The sequence below is a fragment of the Numida meleagris genome, chromosome 12 (assembly GCF_002078875.1).
Source record: "Numida meleagris isolate 19003 breed g44 Domestic line chromosome 12, NumMel1.0, whole genome shotgun sequence".
NCBI classification, from domain to species: domain Eukaryota; kingdom Metazoa; phylum Chordata; class Aves; order Galliformes; family Numididae; genus Numida; species Numida meleagris.
The window spans coordinates 7,848,894-7,871,164 of record NC_034420.1 but is presented as its reverse complement, the minus strand read 5'-3'; the positions used below and the strand labels follow the sequence as shown (position 1 = coordinate 7,871,164).

Genomic DNA, 22,271 nt, shown 5'->3' with positions numbered 1-22,271 from the left:
TTATCCTTCATCAGCAGAGACACCAGCACAAAAAGCAGCCACCAGCAAGAAAAGGCCCTGAGTCAGCAGCATGGAGGTCTCAGGGTGGGAAAAGCAATGCAAGGCAGCAGGGAAGTGGAGGAGAGAGGGCAGGATGGCAGAGGCTGTTGGACACAAGCCTCAGGCTCTAAATGTGGGAGATGTGAGCTGCTGTAGACCTGAGAGGCTGAGAGGAGTTGATGCCCTTTATATGAAGTGGATGTCTTGATGGTTGGACTGCATGATCTCAGTGGTCTTTTCCAACCTCAGTGATTCTACGATTCTATGTTCTTCTCAGGAGAGTTGCTCTTTCCATTGGATTCACCACAAAGGGGAAGAAAGAGCCCACGGGAATGAAGGTTGAAGCCCACAGCCTGGGAGGAAGTGTGAGGGGCAGCAGCCTGAGCTGCTACTCAATCTCATGCTTCTTTCCTGCTGGGCACCGGGGCAGGTGCTGTGGGGATGACAGCATGGAGGTGATGGCACAGTTAGAGCCACTGCCACCAAAGGGACCTTCAGACAGAGCAGAGAAGGAATACATGACGCAGCTAAGCCAAAGGCAAGCTAAGCCCGTAAATAACCCCCTTAGAAATAAAGAGCTGACTCTTAATTTATTCTGGATGGATCACATTCTATCTCCTTATTTTTAGCCTCTGCTCTGCCTCGTGGTGGAGGCGGTGCCCCCCAGCACAGCCTGCAGCCTGCAGCTCCTTCCCGCAGCGACTGCTGCCTGTTGGCAGGTCCTTGTACAGCCCTGGTGACCTGCGTGGGCGTAATTGCCATGAGCAGGTGTGCTTCCCTCCTGTGGGGGGCTTAGGCACAGGTTATGTGGACTGGAAAGAGAAGAAGAAAAAAATGCAATGACATCTACGTGGTTTTTCAGGCGGTGCTTATGGCTGATGACCAGTTCAGATACAAAGCTCTGTGAAACTCTTTAACCTTATGGCACTTGCCTCCTTGCCTTAGCACCTTAGCTCGAATTCCCATGCTTCAGAGCATGCACGAGCAACCGTGCTTGAGGCAAAGTCCACTTCCCAGATGTGCAGTGTGGGAGGAAGCTCTGTGATTAGCACACACCTGCCAGCGTATTCTTGAGCTGTTGTTTTTTTCTGTGTGTTTTCACTTCCAACACGAACGGCTGATAGCGGTGTGTGGTCATGAAGTCCTTTCAAGACAGGAAAGAAATCCAAAGAACAGTAATAATGGAAAATATTGGATAAAGGAAACACCGCTTTCCTGTGCAAACATGCTGCTCTGGGAAGAAACCCTGCCTGCTGCTATTGGGCATACCCAGAGCTGCTGCACTTTGCACGCCTGGAAGCTGTGCCTGCTTTCTGAGCAAGCCCTGACTAACTCACGGTGCAACTGCTGCGTTCCCACAGAGCCCCCTGACGGCTTCAGCTTCCAACTGAGCTGCCTTAGCCTTAAGGTTTTGCGTGATCGGGAAAATCCCTGTGCTCCGGGCCATCAGCAGCAAACAGCTCTCCAGGAATGGGTTCAGTGTGGGGTGAGATGTCGGGGGGGCTGCCCTCCCCACTGGGCAGCTGTAGGTGCAAGCGGGGCTAGTGGTGTGTGGGGGCAGCCTTGGAGAAGCTGCCAGCAAAAACAGGCATGCACAGAGGTTGCACAAACCGTGGAGCCCAGCAGGAGGAGGCAGCCCTGCCCTGCTGCCCCCGCAGCGCTGCACCCTTCTGCGTGCTTCCCCATGCCATGCTGCTCGGTCACATGTCAGCAGCGGCTGAGGCCACGAGAGCCAGTGCCAACGGGGTGGAGAAGAGACACACCAGGGCCCTTTAGATTGGCTTATCGAAACCTGGAAACACAAACAATTGCGCTAGACCAGCCTGCACCTATTTGCTTTTCCCTGTAACCAGAGCCTGGCAGTGGCAGCCAGCCTGCTCCCATGCCTTCCTGACTCCCGGTGAGCCCTGGAGTGGTGACAGCACGTCTGCATGGAGCTGTGCAGCCCCAGCCCGGGGCTGGATGGAAGGAGAACAGGGCCAGCAGCACAGCAGGAAGGAAACTGCTCACACTGGGGAAAATCGCTAGGCAGCACAGCGGTCTCGCAAGGAAATCACCCTACCCGTGCTACCGAGCACTCGAAAATACTGGTTGGAATTGAAAACGTGCCTGGGGGAACACCCACAGCATGACCCACGTGGGGCGGAGCGGGCAGCCGGGAATGCTGCCCCACTGCCCCGGCTGCTGGGGCAAGGGACGCGCTGGGAGGGGAGCGCTGCCAGCTGCGGTGCGATACGGCACCGGGTGCTGATGGGAGCCAAAGGCGGTGACGTGCCTCCATGGCTTCGCTGGACGCGGCGGTAGGTGCACCTGCCCGAGGATGGAGCCGGGAAGCTCCTGACGCCGCTGAGATGCTGGCCCCAAGGCCACCTGGCCGGGCGTCCTGCTCCAGAACGCTCCTGGGTGAAGCTTGAGTCGCTGCTGCGAGGGAGAAGGAAAATCTGCGTCCCTGCGGTCAGAGCCAGGTAAAGCCTTCGCCGGCGGCCCCGGCGCGGGTCGCTTGTGCTCATGGCCCCGTCCCCGCGTGGCCACGTGTCTGCTCAGCGTGTCCCTCTGTGAGCCCCTACGCGTGTCCTTTCACCGTGCCACTTCTGGGATGCTCTGTGTCAGCCTGGAAAAATCCAGGTGCGGCTGCCACCTCCCTGCGGCTGGATGGGACGGCGGGAGCTGGCTGCGCATCAGCTGCTGCCATCTCAATAGCTTGTTTACAAGGACCCAAACGCTTCACAAGCGAAAAAATCCTTCACACCGAAACGTCCCCGGGTCCCGGCTGCACCACTTCGTCGGGTACATCTGGACTTTTCATTTCTGCTTTCTCCAGACCCCGTTCTGTGGCTGAGCGGCCGGGCCGTGCCAGCACAGCGGGTGCCCTCACCCTCGGTACGACGCGGGGTGCCCAGGGGCCGCACCGGGCAACTCCAGGCAGCGCGCAGCCGGGAGCGCCCCGCAGCCGCAGCGAGGCCATAAACAAACAAACAGCCGCGGAGCGCCGGGCTGCGCCAGCCGCAGCCGGGAACCCGCAGCCGGGCGCGGAGCTCTGCAGCCGCTGCGGGGCTGACCCCGCTTGGCGTTCTGGCACCGGGTCCCCCCCGCGCCGCTCCTCTCCTATCAGGCTCGGGGGGGGGAATCTGCGGGCGGTGCGGAGCCGCCGCCGCCGCCGCGCTTCCCCCGCTGCCGGGCTCCTCCTCGCCGCTCCCCCGGGCGCTGCGGGCGGGCCCCNGCGGGCGGGCCCCGGCCGGGCCCTGTCCCCTCTCGCCGGGGGCTGTCCCGTCCCTCCCGTGTCACCCTGGGCCTGCCGCAGCGCACTGTCATTGACCTCTCCCCGCTGCGGCGGCGCGGCCGCGGCTCCCGGCGCCGGCCCTGCAGGTAAGAGCGGGGTCGGGCCCGGGCAGGGGGGTCTCTGGCACCGGGGAGCTGCGGGGTGGGAGCTGGGGGCCAGGAGCCCCTGCCCTCCCCCGGGTGCGGCTCTCCTGCAGGGATGCTCCGAGGCAGCAGCGTAGCGCCGAGCTGCAGGCAGGCCGGGGGGAGAGCCGGGGGATGAAACCTGCTCCTCGTTCTGAGCTGTCAGAACGGCTTCTTGTTAATTTTGTTGTTTCTCCGCTGTTTCAGATGGGGGCGCAAAGAGGTTTCCCGGCATGGGAGCCGTTCCCCGGGGCATGGGGGCACGGGGGTCCCATGCCGGTATGGGGACCGGTGGCACCCGGAGCTTGGACCCCGAGCTGCAGGCATTGGGGAGCGGGGCCGAGCTGCACGGCGCGGTGGGGGCCAGGGAGCAGGGCAGCACCCCGAGCCCTGCCTTCCCCTCGGTCCCTGTATTTGCATGACCTGCTGCCATGCAGAGCTCGAAGCGCTTCCAGCCCCAGCCCCAACCATCAGCTTGTCTCTGGGCTACATCCCACTGCCTGGGGACCTCTGAGGCACTCAAAAGAGCACAGAACAGTGTCCTGCAGCAGCCACAGATACAGAGGGGTTTGGGATGACAGCTAGCAGGGTAGAGTTCTCCTATAAAGCAGGCAGAGGCACCATGCCCGCTCTCTTAGCGCATGTATTTGTGTCCTTGCCAGGCCCAGCTCTCCTCCACAGCAGCTGCGAGCATTTGCCAAGCAGGGGCGCTCTCCCTGTTGCAGCACCCAACATTTGCTGGAGCAGCCCCCGGCAGAGGCTCTGGCTCAGCCCTCTCCTCTCAGCCCTCCCCTCTCACCGCAGGCACCAGTGCCGTGCAGCTGTGTGGGCGGCCGTGCTGCCGTGGGCTGGCTGCATCCCAAGGCCTCCCACCTCATGCTGCCTGAGCAGAGCGATGTCTGTGCTGCCTGGAGAGCTGCACCTTTCTCCTCAGCACCAGCATGAACAGGGGATGTTCCTCAGGAAGGAAATGCCGTGATTCAGCCCCCAGATTTTGTGCTCTACAAGAAGAGAGGGAGCCGGAGCAGTGCTTCTGCAGAAAGCACTCTGAGCACCAGGGGCTCCCAGCGCCTCTGGCACAGGCACTCACGCCTTCACCCACGTCTCCCCCCCATTTGTAAATCAGCTCTCCCTCCCATAGAAATGCCTGTTGTTCAGGCACCACATAAACACTCTTTGTACTTTGAAAAGGACTCTTGAATGCGAGGCAGCATGCCAGGCACTGCCTGAGCAGTGACAGCCAGCCCGGGCACTGCTGGAGTGAGTGGGCACGGAGGTGGCAGAGCCCTGTGCTCCTCTTGGGGAGGGGCACACAGCTGGTGTCAGGGCCGCTGGGATTTGGGCACCACCACTCAGCATGTCCCCATCTGCCCCACGTGGGTGCCTGCCCTGGACAGCCAGCCTACTTCTCACTCTCAGCATTTTATGGTTTTATGATTTTGGAGTATCACCCTATCCATCCAGATCCTATCAGTGGTAGAAAAGCCTTGCTTGTAGATGTGGATGGCTTGTTCCCTGGAACAAGCGTGTGTCCCACAGGTGTGCGCATGGGAGTGCTCCCTGTCCCCTCGCATAGGGGGACCAAGTGTGGGCACCGAACTGGACACCAGAGCAGCAGTCCCCATGGCTGCAGCTCAGCTCCTAACCCGAAATCACCCTTGCAGAGCATCTTGCCGACATGGCAAGCATCCACACAGAAGAGCCACCTGCTGAGGACACAGCTGACAGTGATGCGCACATCTACGAGGAGGTGATGCTCTGTGAGAGGATGGAGCACAGCCAGCGGCTGGCTGTGGAGGAGCTCATCACCACTGAGGCCAGCTATGTGCACAACCTCCAGCTGTGCCTGTCTGACATCCGGGCGCACCTCCAGAAGAAACAGGTGAGGGGGCTGTAGAGTGAACCTGCTGGGAGCAGTGGGGATCCCAGATCCTGGCAGGGCTGGTGCTGAGGACAGCTGGGAGGCCACTACCTGCTCCCCAATCCTTCTAGCCCCACAGCTGCCTCCATCAGTCAGGGTCCTGGGTTTAGCAGACATTGCATCTTAGCCAGTACAGCCATCCAAAGGCTTTAACTCTGTATCTGTAATGTTAGAAAGGCCTTGTCCTGCCTGGGAACAAAGCCAGGTCTTATCTCCAAATGCCTCTTGAAATGGAACGTTTCCAGCTCCTCAAATGTCACATGAGGCAGCTGGAAGGACACTGGTGTCGAGAGGGTGCAGATGACTCCACAATGCCAGGTCCACATCCTTCTGATCTATTTGGCTTCTTCTGGGTCAACTGTGTTCCTTCCAGCTGCCTGGTCTTGACCTGGAAGGACTCTTCTCTAACATTGATGACATCCTCCATGTCTCCAGACGGTTCCTGAGGGCACTTCAGGACACTGCTACTCAGGAGCATGAGCAGCTGCTCAGCATCAGTAAGTGGAAAGCAAACTCATACTGTATGTAGGGAGGAGACCCCTTCCCGTGGAAGAGAACTGTCCCCTCCAGCCTGACCCTCCTCCCCCAGGCACCCTGTTCCAGGAGTTCAAAGAGGAGATGGAGATGGTCTACAAGATCTACTGTGCCAGCTATGAGCACGCCCTCCTGCTGGTGGAGAGCTACCGCAAGGACCCCAGGCTGCAGGAGGAGATCATGGAGACCCTGACTGCGACAGTGTAGGTACCTCCTGCCACCCCCTCCCTAATGGCCTTGCTCTTCTCTCTAAACAAGCTCCCTTCATGGATGGGTACATGCTCCTGGGCACCTAGCTGAGTGCCACATCTTCACAACATTGCCTGGTATAGCTGCTGGCAGCCTCTCCTGCATCCTCTGGGACTTGCCAAAGGAGCACTACAGCCTGGGGATCTTTTATGGTGGACCCCAAACCATGGCTCCTGCCTGCTGCTCCCCCCCACGTCACTGCCACCCAAAGGGGCTGTGCCACAGAGAACATGCATTCGCCAGTGTCACCAGAGAGATGGGCTGGCCGCTGGCTCCAGGGGATGTGGAGGACCCCTCCTGCCCCATCAGCATGATCACAAACACTGCAAGAAGTGGAGGAGCCGCTGGCATTTCCCCCTGCTTGGAGCACAGCTGACTCTTGAGGGCTGATGTGCTGGAGGGAGGAGGCCCTGCTCACACAGCCCAGGGTGTCCGTCCTGCGCCTCTTGGCCAGACAAGCACAGTTCTGTTCAAGAGCCCCAGATGCCTGCTCAGGGCTGGCACTGCCTTTGGGGCTGGCGAGGACAGCACCCCTGTGAGCACTGCCTGGGGGGGCACAGCTGGTGTGCGTGACCAGAAATCCAGGCACAGCTCACCTCTGGATCCCAGGCAGCAAAGCTCTCCTGGTGCTGGAGAAGGGCTGGGTTATCCCCAAAATGCTTGCAGAGGAGCCCAGAGAAGCAGCAGGGCTGTCCTCCACGCCAGCCTCACGCAATTCCCCCCTCCATCAGGCCTCACACGAGCGCCTCAGACCTCAGCTTCTTCCTGGTGATGCCGGTGCAGAGAGTCACCAAGTACCCGCTGCTGCTGGGCAAGATCCTGGAGAACACCCCTGCCAGCACCAGCACCCACGCGGCCCTCGCTGCAGCTGTGCGTGCCATGACCCAGGTCAACGCCAACATCAACGAGTACAAGCGGCGCCGGGAAGTGGGTGAGCGGGGGCATGTTTCAGGCAGAGGGCACGGCGCAGGCACCGGGTGTCTGGGAAGGCTCAGTTCAACCCTGGTTGTGTCCCACCGGTGTTGCAGTGATTCCTGTTCAGTTCAAAGCTCCCCTTTCTCTTGTCCTTCAGCCATCCTGCCCGGTAGGGCTGCAGGCCGGGGCTGTGTCCCATCAGCTCCTGGCGCTGTGATACCTGTCCCGAGGAGGGTGCTGCACTCTGGGCAAGCTGCAGGAGCAGGGTGGCATAGGAGCGAGTACAGAACCGGTCCATCTGCATTCCCTGGGCTGAGGAATTGGAGGAACCGTCCTGCCCTTGGGATAGGAGAAATCAAACTCCCCACAAATGCGAGCGCACTCTGCTTTTTGGTTTTCATGGTAGTTTCCCTGGGGCTGCTCTTCTTTGATGTGGGTTGTGCTTATCCTGTTGATCAGCCCCAGCCTTGCTGCTGTTCTCGCCTCTCTGTTTCCCTATTTTGCCCGCTCAGGCTGCTGCCATAAAGCTTCTGCAGCCACATTGTTCTCTCGGTCACACCAGCATCCCAACAGCTGCCCCAGCACCGTGCAGCGAGGCTGCTGAGCTGCAGGGCTGTGATAGGGGCATGGCTGCCTGCAGAGAACAGCCAGGACACAGCGCTGCAGGAGCCAGATCTGCTGCGCTGGTTTGCTGATACCTGTGAGCAGGATTTCTGGCCCCAGAGCACTGCTGTCCTATGAACGATGGCCAAAGCACCCTCAGGGTCCCGCTGTACAGGCAGGCAGCTGTGTGAGAGGCCCCTTGCCTCGGGGACATCAGGCCACTCACCAGCATCTCTCCTCCCCTTCTCGTGTCTCCCCGAGGCAGCCACCAAGTACAACAAGGCCGAGCAGCTGACGCTGCGGGACCGCTTCGCTCGCCTCAACACCCACTCCATCGCCAAGAAGACCACGCGGCTGAGCCGGCTCCTCATGCACGAGGCCGGCATCGTGGCCAAGGTGCGAGCCTCCCCACTGCCTGCGCCCGCTGTCCCTCCTCTGCCACTTCTGGGGCTTCCCTCCTGCACCCAGACAGGGAGAGCCGAGCCCAGTGCTGACACCCAGTGGCCTGTGCTGCCGTGTAAGCCCCTGTCCCACTGCTGGGTGACCCAGCGTGGCTGTCGGTCCCCCATCCCGGCAGCTGTGCAGGCACAGACCTCCCTTCTTGCCTCATGAACATCACAGGAGGGGAACATTTTGACCTCCAAAAGCCCTTCAGGCCCTTGGAGGATCCCAGCAAAAGGATGCACACCCAGTGACACGGAGCACTGCTTGCAGCTGTGGCATTTTCCCCAGCACCACACTCCACGTAGTGCCCAAGCACCCCTGATCGTGCCCTTGTTAAACTCCTGGAGCCCCTCAGGGTCTCCTCCCCTCCAGCTTCAGGCTGCACCTCGTGTTGGCATCACCTTTGCCCCAACCTCTCCCTGGCTTGCCTGCACAGAGATGAGCTGCCTCTTGCCTTGCAGACAGAGGACAAGGAGTACGATGACCTGGAAGAGAAATTCCAGAGCGTGGCATCCAGTGTGGCTGCACTGAAGGAGAATGTGGCATCCTACCTGCAGCACTTAGAGGTAAAACTGTGACTGTGTGCAGGAGCCCAGTTCAGGCCTCAGGACCCGGTCTGGGGGCTGCAGAACACCCCCAAGCTCTCTGCAAACAGCAGCTAGGGGAGCTCAGGGACTCGCATTTCTCAGCTGAAATGTGTTGTTGTGCTGGGGACCTGCACGGCCTCTGAGGATTACTTCCATCCACAGGAGACTGAAACAAAGCTGAGGCATCACCAGCAGAGCTGGGTGTCAGCTGAGAAAAGTCATTCCTTACACTGATCATTATTTCAAAGTACCACAGAGCTGGAAGTGCTCGATGTGGTTCAGCCTGGAAATTCTTGCTTTACCAGGTATAAGGCACAAGTGTCCCCAGATGAGGCATGGCAGCAGACTTCCCTTCTGAGTGACTTGGGTCAGCAATTGCTATAATTTTCTCATAGAGATCCTTCAGGCTGTCTGAAGGAAATGAAGGTATGAGTGATGGCAAAAAGATGGTCAGGAAGATCTCAGGACATGGCAGAGGAGTCAGAGAGCACCAGTGTCAGGGTGGAAAGGCCTTGTCATGAAACTATTGAGAAAAGTTCCCCACGCTGGGATGAGATGAAGAAAAAGAGGACGGAATGACTCCTTGTAGCCCAAACAGTGCATAAAAAGAGAAGAACACAGGAGGACGGCAGTCTGTGTGCTAGTGAGATGTGGCAGGGAATGGCTATTCCTTTCTCCCCCTTATATTTGTGTGCAGAACATGGATGGAGGAAGCCCCCACGCTGCTGGGATAGGTTACAGGAGGCTGCGTGGTGCTGGGCAGCTCCTGGAGGCCTGCTCTGATTGCTTTCTCCTTTCCAGGCATTCCTGCTGCCCACCCCACACAAGTGTGAGCTGCAGATGGAGCAGGGGCCTGCCCAGCAGTACCGCCGCTTCGCAGAGCACCTCCACCGCGCTGTCTTCCCGGAGTTTGTGAGTGCTCCTTCTCTGCAGAGCTCCTTTGGGATCAGAGCCAAGCATCTCTCACACCTCCTGCCAGGGCTGCCAGGGCAGGGAAAACAGAGAGTGGGGCTGAGAGTGACTCGGTGCAGGGAGCATCCTCACCAGCATTCAGCTTTGGGAGCCCATCAGTCTTCCATAGGCAGTGTCTGCCATCAGCCCCACCTGTTGTAAGCATGGCCAGGGTGGACTTCCAAGCAGTGCAGAGTGTGACAGGGTAGTCAGACCCCCAGACTGGATGCCAGCTCCCCCGGGGAGCACCAGCCCTTCCCATGCCCCATGCTGCACAGGATGGGACATGGGGTAAGCACTCAGATCCTGGGCTGAGGACCTGCGTCCAACCAGGGCACTCTGCTGGGACATGCACTGCACCAGCCCATGGGACACTGCGCATGTGGGTGCTCATATCCAGTCATTTGCTGGGGCAGCCCAAGTTTTGAATCTTGGTATACATGACTGCTCTACTAAGGGTACGCTTTGATTGGCATGCCATGTTTCAGGCAACTTTCAGACAACTCCACACAAGTCCCCCAGGAGGCCCCCAAGCCTTTTTTAATGCATAAGACAGTGTCCCACACAGACAGCGGGGCCTGCCCGGTGTGGTTCCTGTGGAGATTCGGGTTTTGTCATCCCACAGAGGCGCCGGCTGGACAGGCTGGTCTGGCAGCCCCTCTGCAGCCTGGCAGAGATGCTGGTGGGGCCACAGCAGCTGGTCAAGAAGCGCCTGGACAAGCTGCTGGACTACGAGGAGATCCAGGAGCGGAAGAGCGAGATGGGCAGTGTGACATATGATGAGGAAGCAGCCATGAACACCTACCTGGCCATCAACGCCCTGCTCGTGGCGGAGCTCCCGCGCTTCAACCAGGTGGCCGTGCAGCTCCTGGGGCAGCTCCTGGGCTCCTTCAGCGTCCTGCAGCAGGACTTGGCCGCAGAGATTCTGCACGAGGCCAAAAAGGAACTAGAGCAGGTGAGAGAGGGAGTGAGCGTGTCCCTGTGCTGGGCCAGGCCTGCCTCCTTCAGCTGGGTCCACCCATCTCCCCTTCTAGTGGGGATGGGGGCTGCGGGCTCGGGGCTGGATGTGTGGCAGCTCTGGTGAGCTGGGTGCAGCTCCCGCTGACCTCAGGGTCTGTCTTCACAGATGCCCCATGGACACATGCTGCTGCCCGCTTTCTGGAGGATGGTGGAGGACACCCTGCAGCAGGCAGGCGTCCAGCTCCGTACCTTCATCCAAGCGTTTGAGACCGTCACGCCAAGCCCTGTGCCGCAGGTAGGAGCTGGGAATCATAGACTCATTAAGGTTGGAAAAGCCCGCTGAGATCATCAGGTCCAGCCACCAACCCATCCCCACCATGTACACTGACCGTGTCGCTTGGTGCCACATCTCCACGGTTCTTGGACACCTCCAGGGACGGTGACTGCACCACCTCCCTGTGCCAGGGGAAGGGCTGACAATGAGGAGGAGCTGTATCTGAGACCTCGTGGTGTGGGACATCAGGGGGAGGTTGGCTCACACAGTGGCACAGGAGGTCCCCGCAGCCACAGTGCTACCCCAGAAGAGGCTGTCTGGGAATAGCCAGAGCTGGAACAACCTCAGCTTTTCTGGTTCTGAACAGTGATCTCCAAACTGTGAGGCAGATAATGGGGAGGAGTTTCTCAAAGCACCCACTGGAATGTGACCACCTGATGATAGCACATACTCATGGAGGGCCTCAGTCTCCTGTGTGTCTGACCAAGTGCTCCTGTGTCTCTTGCTCCCCTCCAGCCCCTGAACCCTGCTGAGGAGCGGAAGGTCCATTCCCTTGTGAGCAAACATGGCCCAGACAAACTTTACCAAGTGACAAGCAACATCAGTGGCAGCAAAGACATGGACCTCACGTTGCAAAGGGGGCAGATTGTGGCTCTGCTGCAAAGTGTGGATACTAAAGGCAACAGGAGCAGATGGCTGGTGGACGCTGGAGGTACTGTGAGCACTGCAGGGAGACACCAGGGTCAGAAACCAAACCCATGCCACTTCCATTGCTTGGATGAAACAGCAGGCCATTGTCTCCTGGGTCCTCCCTGCCAGGGCTGGCTCAGCTCAAACCCACATCTGCTTTGCCAGCTACACCTGTAGATCTTAGCTGTAGATCTTGGGTTTCCCCATTCATTCCCCAAAAGAGCACTTGTGAAGTGTCATGGCTGGGAAAGGAGAGTTCTGTCAACACAGAAGTGTCTTGAAACCCATTGTTTGGGGTTCTGCTGCTGGATGTCCCCTAGCTATGGACAGGTTTGACCGGGGCTCCTGTGCCCTGCCAGCCAACAGCCAAGTTCCTCTCCGTTCTCCTCCAACCCGTCCTGCATGTGCCAGGTGGTGGGACCCCATGACCTGTGTGTGCATGTCCTCCAGGTCCCCGAGGGTTTGTGCCTGCTGCCAAACTCCAGCCGTATTGCCTGGGACCAAGCCAGCAGCCCAGGACACAGATGCCAGCCCTGGAGAGTGGCACAGAGAGAAGGCGACATTCCTATGTGTCACCTGAAGCTCCTAAGCCCCAGGTGGCCACGTTCACTCCAGCTTTCCAGGTGAGAGGGAAGGACAACCCAGGGCTGTTCCTAGTGACCCTGCTAGCTCCATGCTTGTGGGCTGGGGCATGGAGCTGTTTTTCCAGCACACATAGAACCATACACGTGCAGCTGTGTGCCTTGCAGGAGTGTCACAGACACCTGGGTGAAGCTGAGGTTTGCCTTGCTGGGACCTGGGGTGGACAGAGCAAGGGAGTTGTGCACTGAGGGTCCCCATGTCCCTGCATCAAAATCCTTGGTGTCCCCTCTAGGTCCTACCCTGCCGTGCATGTCCCTTTGCTTCCTGGCTCTGGCTCCTGCTAAGGGCTTCCTCCTCTCCTTTTGCTCTCACAGGTGGTTGCTGGCTTCTCCTTTGCAGCGCGCAGCCCGCAGGAGCTCAGCCTGCAGGCAGGGCAGCCCGTGGTGGTGCTGGAGCCGCACGACAAGAAGGGCAGCACGGAGTGGAGCCTGGTGGAGGTGAACGGGCAGCGGGGCTATGTGCCCTCCAGCTACCTGCTGACAGTCCCTGTGCAGGAGCCCGCGGGCTGGAGTCTGCCCGTGTGAGCAGCACCAGCACGGCACCCGAAGGCTTCGTGCTGCTCTCGAAGGAGAGCTGTCTGCTTGGCACCCGATGAGCTCGTTGCAGAGGGAGTGGCTGCACAGCCCTGGGCTGGGGAAGCAGGAGAATGTGGCCCATGAGCCGTGGGTGCACGGTTGGAGGTGGGGAGATGTGCTTCGTGCTGCTGTGCACGAGGGCAGGAAGGTGGGAGGGTGCCACGTCCGTGTGTGTTTGCTTCTTGCTGGGCAGCACGGAGAGAAGACTTGGGATGAAGTGACACGTGGCTGCAGGTCGGCAGGGGTTTGTGTCGGTGAGAAAAGTGCCTGTAGTGGTGGCGAGAGAACGGTCCCTGAGTAAATCAGGTCTGAGCTGCAAAGGCTGCAGTGCTGCGAACGGAGCTCCAGCCTGGCATGTCTCTCTTGGAGGCGTGCGCTGCACAAAAAGGGTGGGGTGATGCTCCCCTGTGCCCACCCAAACAGCCCAGCGGTGCCTGGGCATCGGGCTGTCCCCCAGGCAGCGCTCTGTCACCTCTTGGCCGCCAAGCCCTGCTCCTGGCCCCTGCGCAGCATTGTGGTGGTGTTGAGGGCCGCTGGCGCTGCCGGCACGAGAAGCGCTCTGTGTGCGACCGCTGCTCTTGGCTGTGATGCTGCAAGGCACCCATGTGGCTGTGGACAGCCCCATGCCCACGCGTGGGGCTGCGCGGCCGCGAGGTGGCGGAGCTGTCCCAGCACAACGCAGCACAACGCAGCACAGCGCAGCACAGCGCAGCACAACGCAGCGCAGCACAGCACAGTGCAGCACAGCACAGTGCAGCACAGCACAGCACAGCGCAGCACAGCACAACGCAGCACAACGCAGCACAACGCAGCACAGCGCAGCACAGTGCAGCACAGTGCAGCACAGCACAGCACAGCGCAGCACAGCACAACGCAGCACAGTGCAGCACCTCCCGCCTGTCAATCTTCCAGGATCTTCCATTCCCAATCGCATCGCGTCGAACCTCAGTACCCATGGACATTCCCTACAGCTCCCGTTCTCGGGATGTGCCCTGTTATGTGGCATGAGGACGCGGGGCACCAGCATCCCTCACTTCTCCCGTTGTATCACCCCAACTGGTCACAGCGCTGCTGCCCTGAGGCTCTGGCTGCTCCCTCGGGGTCAGCGCAGGGCACGGGTCCCTTCCAGCCTAACCACGAGGAAGAATAAAGGGCACCAGCGTGCCTTTAAATAGCGCAGTGAGGACACGCTCTCTCGAGAGGAACGCTTTGGCCAGGCTGGTGGAACATGCCTGTGCCTGGGGGGTGGCTCCTGGCCAGGTGCCCATCTCAAGGTCAGGCATCGCCTGGAGCAGCACCACGGCAGCAGGGTCTCGCTGTGCACGGGGTTTCGGTGGCAGTGGAGCCGGGTGGCACTGCTGCCCATAGCCTGCCACTGGCCGGCAAGGGGCTTGGCACTGGCACTGTGCCGGAGCTGATTCATATCCTGGACGTGCCGGCATTTGGATGGTGTCCACCCAGAGGGTACGACAAGGAGGATCAGATCCGACCTGCTGGCCCTGGGCCGGCTTGTTTGTGTGCGAGGTGCACAGTGACTGAGGCGTGGCTGGCACTGCCGAGGGGGGAACAGCATCCATGCAAACCCCAAACCTTTGTCCCCAAACCTGGATCCATCCCAGGGAAGCAATGTGAGGCAGGGTTGTGGTGTGCAGGGAACGCAGGGCTGGATGCTGAGCAGCACGTGCAGTGGGATCCCAGGACCCAAGGTACCCGTGGTGCTGCCCTGTTGCTGGGGCTGAGCCCCGCAGATGGTGGCTGCAGGGCTGGGAGATAGGAGCACAGGCATGAGTGGCACTGCTCGCTCCCGTCTTGCACAGCCAGCACCTGAATTGTTTAATAAAGTGTGAAATTGCTTTCATGCTCCGCTACCTTTGCAGATACGGACCGTCATTACTGCCTCCCCCCCACCCCCCAGCCAGCTGCTGGCTGCTGCCGATGTCCCCGCTGTCACAGTGCTGCCAGATGAGCTGCTGGCTCACACGGTGCCCAGCTTGGCTCCACAGCATGGCCGCAATGCACCCTTCCCTCCTGCCCAGCCCCATAGCACAGCTCCAGCTGCTGTGGATGCAGAAACCCAGCTGTGCAGCTGGGATGAGGCTGCACACCCCATTTTTCCCCATTTCCCTCTTCAGATGGCCCTGGGGGTGCCAGGAGATGCTGCACACTGTGACACCAGCCCCGCTGCCAAGGTGGAGCGTTGGCTTTGGAGCCACCTAGATGTGCACAGAAACCATTCACAGCCTTAATAGTGATAATCACAGTGCTCCTGCTCTGGGCCTAGCTTCTGGATGGCTCTCCAGGGCTGAGGGCTGGCAGGGCTGGGGGATACTGTTCTGCCAGCAGGGGGAATGTCCCCTCGAGGAGACACAGAGATCTCTGTGTCTCTCTCTGCTCTTTCCTTCCTCCAGGAGGGCGGACTGTGCCCCTCTGTGAGGGGAAATGCTGAGGGAGGCAGGCATGGGATTGGTGCAGGGATCTGCAGGAAATGCCAGGCAGCAGAGATACTTTGCCCCAGGGAAAAGGTGTCATGTTCTTCCAGCCACTGATAAAGTTAAACCCTTGATCTTGTTAAAGATTTAGTCCAGAAGGCGAGTTTGGATAGGACGTGCATGCTGCTGGTGCTGCCGAGGCACAGGGACAACTTTACTGCCCTCCTTCCTGTGGGATGGCTGCAACGCTGCAGGATCAGCCCTGTCCCAGGCACAACAGCACCAGAGCAGAGAGCATTGCAGCCCTTAGCTCCGCTGTGCTGCGGAGGTGGCATGGGGTGAGCGGGGGAAGGCTGGGTACAGCCTGGCATCATGGAGCCCTGCGTCCAGTGCCAGGCTCTGGGTGATGGAGCTTTGCCCCACCGCTCACCCTTCACTCCCTGTGCTGTAACCCTATAGCCCACACCACCCCTGCCACCTCTTTGTACTGCAGCTCAGCCAAATGCCATTGGTGGGGGCAGGCTTTGTGCCACCGTGATGCCAGCCTGCCCCTGACGTGACATGAGTCAGCTGGAGCGGCCCATAGCGCTCCCCCCACAGATAGCCGGGTGCCCCCCACCACTCCTCGTATCCCTGCTGTGTCCCTGCAGCGTCCCCCACGCACACAGCCCCGGGTGGTGGTCCTGGGGCAACGCACCCTTCCCTCTGCACCGGCACCTCCCCCCCTGGCAGCAGCCCAAGGCAGAGCCCTGCAGGCTGTCCCCTCCCCAAGGTGACCCTGCTGGCGGGTGCGCTGCGCTCCTCGGGGCTTTCCCGAGAGCACCCGAGGTGAAGGCAGCGTGCGCAGCGGGGGGTGCGTGTGCAGGGCACACGCTGCTGGGTTTGGTGACAGCTGCCCACAGTGACAAATGGCCCAAACCCATTGCCCAACGGCCCCTGCTGCATCCGCGGGCGGTCGCTCATGGTTGTCACAGCGGCACCCAGGACTGCGAGGACACCCCGCATGCCCCAGGTTCTGTGAATCTGAGCAGCTCCTGACTATAGGTGCACGCTGCCGACAAAAGCTCCCTTTGTGTGCTCAGCATCCCAGCTGGAATTCACCTAAACACACCCCGGGGAGGGAGGGATGGGTGGAGGGCGGGGGGAGGAAGGCTGCCTGCTGTTTGTTTTTGCTAATGAAGCCCCATAATCAAATCATTTCAATTTTAATTGTAAAGCCAGCAGGCAGATTTCTGTCTCCAGATGGGACGTGATAGGAATAGCTCAGGGCTGGCCACGTTCTGCCCTCACCTCAACGCGTGCCTGGAGGGATCCCCACCCCACCTGGGGCTGCACACAGGGTCTCTTCTGCTCCCCCATCCCAGCGAGGGGACCTGCAGGTGCTGTGCTGCACCCGGTGAGAGCAGCGGGACAGGAGCTGTTCCCCTGGTTTCTATCCCAGGGTGCATGAGATCGATTTGCAGCTTGCACCAACCACCTTGGTTTTGGGTGCTTGGAGAGAAGGAAAGAAAAAGAAATGGGGTCCATTTTCTGTTTTTGGAATAGCTGCAGTGCTAGCCTCCAGCCTCAGTGGGATATGCTGAACCTGGAAACAAGTAGTTAGGAGAGGAAAAACTTCAGTGTACCAAATAAGACATGTGCCATGCCCAGCTTTGTGTTTAAGCCGCTGGGAGCTGGGTGCTGGCTACCAAACCCGAGGCAATGCTATGTAGGTAACTGCTGGATCCCTGCCCCCTGTAAGGGGTGCAGCTGCTCGTGTTACTGGCAGCACTCTTGGCATCCCCCGGGAAGGCTCCAGGCTGCGGGATGCACAGTGTGGAGCAGCACCAGCACCCCTTGGCCAGGCCTCTGCAATGCTCTCTGCTCCCATCCTCATGGCTGAGTCACCAGAGCCAGGTGCACCAAATCCAAAGTGAAGTCATCCCCGGGGACGCTGCAGCCGGTGGGAGCGCCCGGAGACCTGCTCGTCTGCTGCCCAGGGCACAGCCCACGCATGTGTCTGTGAGCAGCGAGAGCGCGGGCACGGAACAGCTGCTGGGAATTTAAATGACCGCCCGTGAATGCCGGTTTTGTTTTGCCCCAGACGCGGCTGCGCTCTGCCTGCGAGAAGCAGCATTCAAATGCGGCCGATCACAGGGCTCTCGCCTGCCAATAAAGCTGGTCTGGGAAATCCGGGGTGAAATGGAGCTTGAAAGGAGCCCTGGAGTGGCTCCTGCCCCTGCATGGCCCCGCCAAGGGAGCAGCGGGCACCCAGGGCGGGGAACGCAGCGGTGGTGTGGGGACATGGGGATCATGGAAACATGGGACCTGTTACATGTGACATAGGGACATGGGGACACGTGTACGTGGGAGCCAGCTGCACTCCCTTACAGCCCCTGATGCCCAGCCAACATGGGGCTGGGCCTGGGGAGCCAATGCCATACACAGGACAGGGCCAGCAAAACTAGAGGAGAGTGCAAGGCCTCCACGGACAGCCTGGAGGTGAAGATTTTGGCCTGGTCATTAGCTCAGGGTGGGAAACTCTGTCCTGTGACTGGGCACACTGAGATGTTGCCAGTTGCCACCTCTGACTCAACGCTCACTGCCAAATGCATGCCCCAGAGATCTGGTTCTGAATGGATAAACAACATTTCTTATTACTGCTGCTAATGGGATACCAGCCCATGACACTTTAATAATACAGAGTTCTTTTAATGAAGAAGCTTAACAAACTGAATTACTTCCCAACATTTGTATGTGTCATATTTGCTCATTTATGCATGCAATAAATGAAATGATCGCTACCAAATATTTAGAAAATAACAAGTATACATGAGAAGCGCATTTGTACGAAGCCAGAATTGGGTGCTGCTTTCCCCAGCACGCACTGCCTCGCCCTGCAGCCGGCCATTCCCTGCCCTGTGCTACGCTGCACAAAGCAGTGATGCAATGCCAGAGCTGCCCCCATCGTGGCCAAGGGTTCTGCAGCTGCTGCAGTTGTGACAGCCCCGGTTGCTAAACCCCTGTAGCAAATGGTGCTTGCAGATGTAGGGCTGCAGCCCTCGCTTGGAGCCCAGCCAGGAACTGCTTAGTTCATGGCAATGGTGCTCTGCACCGTGGTGCATCTCCGCACCTCTGCTCAGTCTGCGTGTGCACCTGTAAGTAGGTGGGATTTGTGGGCAATGCACACTGCCATCTCCTCCCACAGCTGTGTCACTCGGGGTGTTCGGATGCAATGCCCCCTCCTGCTCTCTGCTCGTGGGAATATTGTGCCCAGCCCTGTGGCAGGCAGATGAGCTGTGTGGCTGTGTTCCTTCCCCTCCTAATGAGCCAAGAGCGCATAGGAGGGATGGAAATAGCCCCGGCTGACACAGATACCTGTGCAAAGCAGTAGGGGCCTGCACTTGCCTTTGTAATTGCATGCTGCATGGCGATGAGTCAGCCAGCCCTGCGCGGCGGGCAGCACGCTGCGGGATGTCTGCAGCCCTCGCCACGCCAAATTGGTATCCACTGGTCTGGGAAAGTGCTGTGCCCCCCCCAGAAAGGGGGCTCAAAACACAGCCAGCGCATGGAGAAGCTAGCAGGGAGAAGGACGGCAGCAAGAACATCTTGCAGCTTTTTCAGCTCTCTAGACACTTCCAAGCGGCAGGAAGGAGCGTGAGCTGTGGTCGTGCTGCATCCTCTCTGTTGCTATGTGCAGAACCACTGCTCGCAGCGTTCAGGCCTGGCTGCAGGGCTCATTGCCCACACCCTGGGACTAACCCGGGGGGAAGCAGAGCCCCAGGGTGCCCCATTGCAGCCGCTGGCACAGGCAGCCCTGCAGGCGAGGAAGAGGCGGGGGACAGCGGGTGACATCAATGGGATACGACACATGCTATAAGTGCAGTGCGAGAGCCAGAGTGAGAGAGTGAGCATGAGGGACACGGAGCATACGGCAGCACAGCTCCCGTCGGGCCCTGCAGGCAGACAGCCGCCCGGTGCCAGCGCTGCACGAGCTGCTGGCGGGAGATGCACCGCAGTGCCCAGCCCAGGCGGCACTGGGGCACAAAGCAGCGTGCAAGGAGCAGCTTCTCTGAGAGAGAGCGCTTCTGGGACCCCACAGAGCCGCTGTCCCCAAGCAGGATGGGCTGCCAGCCCTGCAGCATGCTGGTGCCCGGCTCTGGTGTGCGGTGCAGGGAGTGGGCACACAGCTGCCGTGTGCCGCTTCCTGCAGAGACGTGAGTCAGCAGCAGCTCGGTGGGGAGGCAGCGGGCATCCCGGGGTCCTCGCACAGCCCACGCAGCCGGCAGCAGCCCCATTGCGCAGGAGCCCTCCCCGCCCTCCTCAGCTCCTTGCTCGAGGATATTCCCATCTGTTTCAGCAGCTAATCCTCAAACCCCATGTGTCTCTCTCCACAGGTTTCCTCTGCAATAACAGCCTGACTCCAGCATGTTCAGGGATGCAGCTTTGGAGAAGAGCAGGCTGCAGAATCAGGCTGGACCAGCAGAGCCTGTGCTGGAGCAGCTCCATCCCTATCTCTGCTGTGAGCTAAGAGCTGCAGCACGCTGAGCCCTGGGGTAGGTGTGATGTCCATTCTGCATGGGGGTTTGTGGCACAGCGCAGCATCGCTTTGGTGGGAGAGCAATGGATCTTGAGGAAAGGAGCCCAGCAGAGATGCTCAGTGCCACATGGGGCCACCAGCACGGCTGGGAGCCCTGGGGACAGTCCCACGGTGTCTCATTTAACGTATCATAGAATCATTAAGGCTGGTAAAAACACAAAGATTGTCTAGTCCAACCACCAGCCCATCACCCACGGTGGTGACAAGGAGAACACACCATTGTGTGGGGCTGGCGAGCTCCTGGGGAACCCTGTGCTGTAACCCAGAGGACCCCACTCTCCGCTACCTCCCACTCCGCGCTGCTCAGCCCTTACAACATCTCCCCATCCGCAAACACAGCGGCTGAAACCTGAGCACGAAGGCGGGCGCTGGCGCGGGGTGGCTCCGGCCCCGGCGCCGCTCATTGGCTCCGCTCCGCGTCCCGCGTTGGCCTTTGGCAGTTCGAGGGCACTCAGCCCGCGTCCCCCCCTGACCGCTGCCCTAATGACACGGCTCGCCCTCCCAAAGGGCATGTGCAGGCTTCTCCCTGTTATATTTTACCTAGCCTCTGCTATCCCTGGGGCCGACGCTGGCGCTGGGGTGGGAGCGGGGTTGGGGTCAGCACACTCAGCCCCACAGTGGGAAGGCTGCGGGGCTCCTCCTCTTGCCATGGTCTCAGCTGCCTGCCCTTCTTTGAGAAACATCAGGAAATTTCTGGTACCTGAGATTATGAGAGGTGGAGAGAGCAAAAACCAGCTTGTCAGGCACGGCTGGCCATATCACGGGACAGAAAGTGTCATTGCTTGGGGACGTTGGCTCCTTGGGGGCTGGGGCTGGAGGGCAGCAGTTGGAGGAGGGCCTATCTGCCCCAGCAGAGGGCTGAGTGCTGCAAACCGCGGCCAACACCTCTTTAGTTACAAGAACCAGCAGGCCTTGAGCTCTGCCAGCCCTCCTGCTTGCAAAACTCACGTTTTGATTTAGAGGGAAGTCACGAACAATTGATAGTGAAACTGCACATTGCTCTGCGTGCAGCTGGAGAAGGGAGCGTGCACACGGAGAGCGCTGGATCCCATTCACACCGCCACGGGCAGGACGTGCTCCGTCCCCACCGGATCGACTTCTGAGGAGGCAGAACAAAGCAGTGAGATGTCCTGTCTTTCACCATTCCTCTGGAGCAATCCGTTCTAGAGGGAAAACCACCAACCAGCACAGTGAAGCGTTGGGGCTATGCGAAAGCCCAGAGCAGGCAGGAGCAGAGGGGGCATCCTACCACCACCACGCAGCCACATCAACAGCTTCGTCCCCAGGATCCTGTCAGACCCAGGGGCAGAGCCAGCAGCACGTGCCCTCTGTGAGGTGTCCGCGTCGCGCTCCACCTGTGCTGTCCTCCACTCACCTCCTGGCACAAGGGCCTGTCCCCAGCTGGCCCTGCATGGTTTTGCAGCCAAACGGAGCCCTGTCCAGAGGAGCAGTTGGGCAGTGCAGGCTGTGCTTGGCTTTACTCTGCTCCTTGGGTGCTCGCGTGCCCAGCTGGGAGAGAAGAGGTGTTTCTGAAACTCAGGGCCACGGTGGCTGGAGTTTTGAGCCTTTTACAAGTGATTCCCACAAATGGTTACTTCCCATTTGAGCACAGCTCGTATGAAGGAAATCACGAGATACGTGAAGGAGAACCTCACTTGTCATTCAACAGATTCCTCTTGAAAGCCTCCATTCAGTGTGAAGCCCTCCAGCCCCGCTTCTAGCCCATCGAGGCAAACACTGCTGCTGGCAGCACAACTCTCCCTGTACCACATACAAAGGGGAGCTGGGGCTGCACTGCAGGACATGGGGAGCCCAGTCCTTCTCTGCAGGAAACCACGCGTGTCCCAGAGCCATTTCCTGCCCCAGCCCCTCCTGCTGTGCGCAGTGGCCTGAGCTGCAGGCAGCGCTCTGGGGCATGGAGCTCCCGCGGGAGGGAAGTTCCGCTGCGGTGGGGCAGTGTGAAAAGTGCCTTGGGTTGCAGTGCTCCTTAGCAGTAATCAGTACTAAAGCAGCATCGCATGGGGAAGAGCTTTGGCTGCTCTTCTCTCACTTCTCCCACCCCAGCAGCAGAACCCCATGTCCCAGCTCTCACCAGACTAGCACTGCCTGTGACATCTGCTGGTGCAGAGCTTGGGGCATGGGGAAACCCAATGCTGCCGCCGCCGAAGGGTTTGGAAAGAGCCTTTGGAACAAGAGCGAGGAGAGAATGCTGATGGGCAGCAAGGCTTGGCTGCTGGGGGAAGGGGCCCTCAGCACAGCCATCAGAACACAGCACATCGCTCCCCACCTCATGGCCTGTGCCACATCAGTATTTGGGTACACAGGTGTCCGGCACCGAGCCCTCTGATGGGACCAGGGGCTGCGGCCCCACTAGCTGCAGGTGCTGCCGCTCGGCTGATTGGGCAGCAGCTAATTCAGGCTGCAGTACGGAGCCCTGCTCCTTCCCGTGTAATTGCTACGGGTAAGCAAATAGAACA

At 59.7% G+C, this 22,271-nt stretch overlaps 1 protein-coding gene across 4 annotated transcripts; it reads left to right on the top strand.

Annotated features, from left to right (window-relative positions):
- ARHGEF37 (Rho guanine nucleotide exchange factor 37) lies at positions 1,842–13,127 on the top strand. Of its 4 annotated transcripts, none has more exons than XM_021410502.1 (13): positions 1,842–2,504; positions 5,106–5,323; positions 5,736–5,859; positions 5,952–6,099; positions 6,877–7,076; positions 7,929–8,059; positions 8,569–8,673; positions 9,496–9,606; positions 10,271–10,600; positions 10,772–10,900; positions 11,396–11,591; positions 12,020–12,192; positions 12,526–12,735. In XM_021410502.1, exons 2-13 carry the CDS (start codon positions 5,120–5,122, stop codon positions 12,733–12,735), a joined length of 2,061 nt encoding a protein of 686 aa, XP_021266177.1. In that variant the 5' UTR covers positions 1,842–2,504; positions 5,106–5,119. The 4 variants fall into 4 exon arrangements, with proteins under 4 accessions (XP_021266177.1, XP_021266179.1, XP_021266178.1 ...); XM_021410504.1 differs by lacking the exon at positions 1,842–2,504 and adding an exon at positions 3,262–3,405; XM_021410503.1 differs by lacking the exon at positions 1,842–2,504 and having other exon boundaries at positions 5,120–5,323; positions 12,526–13,127.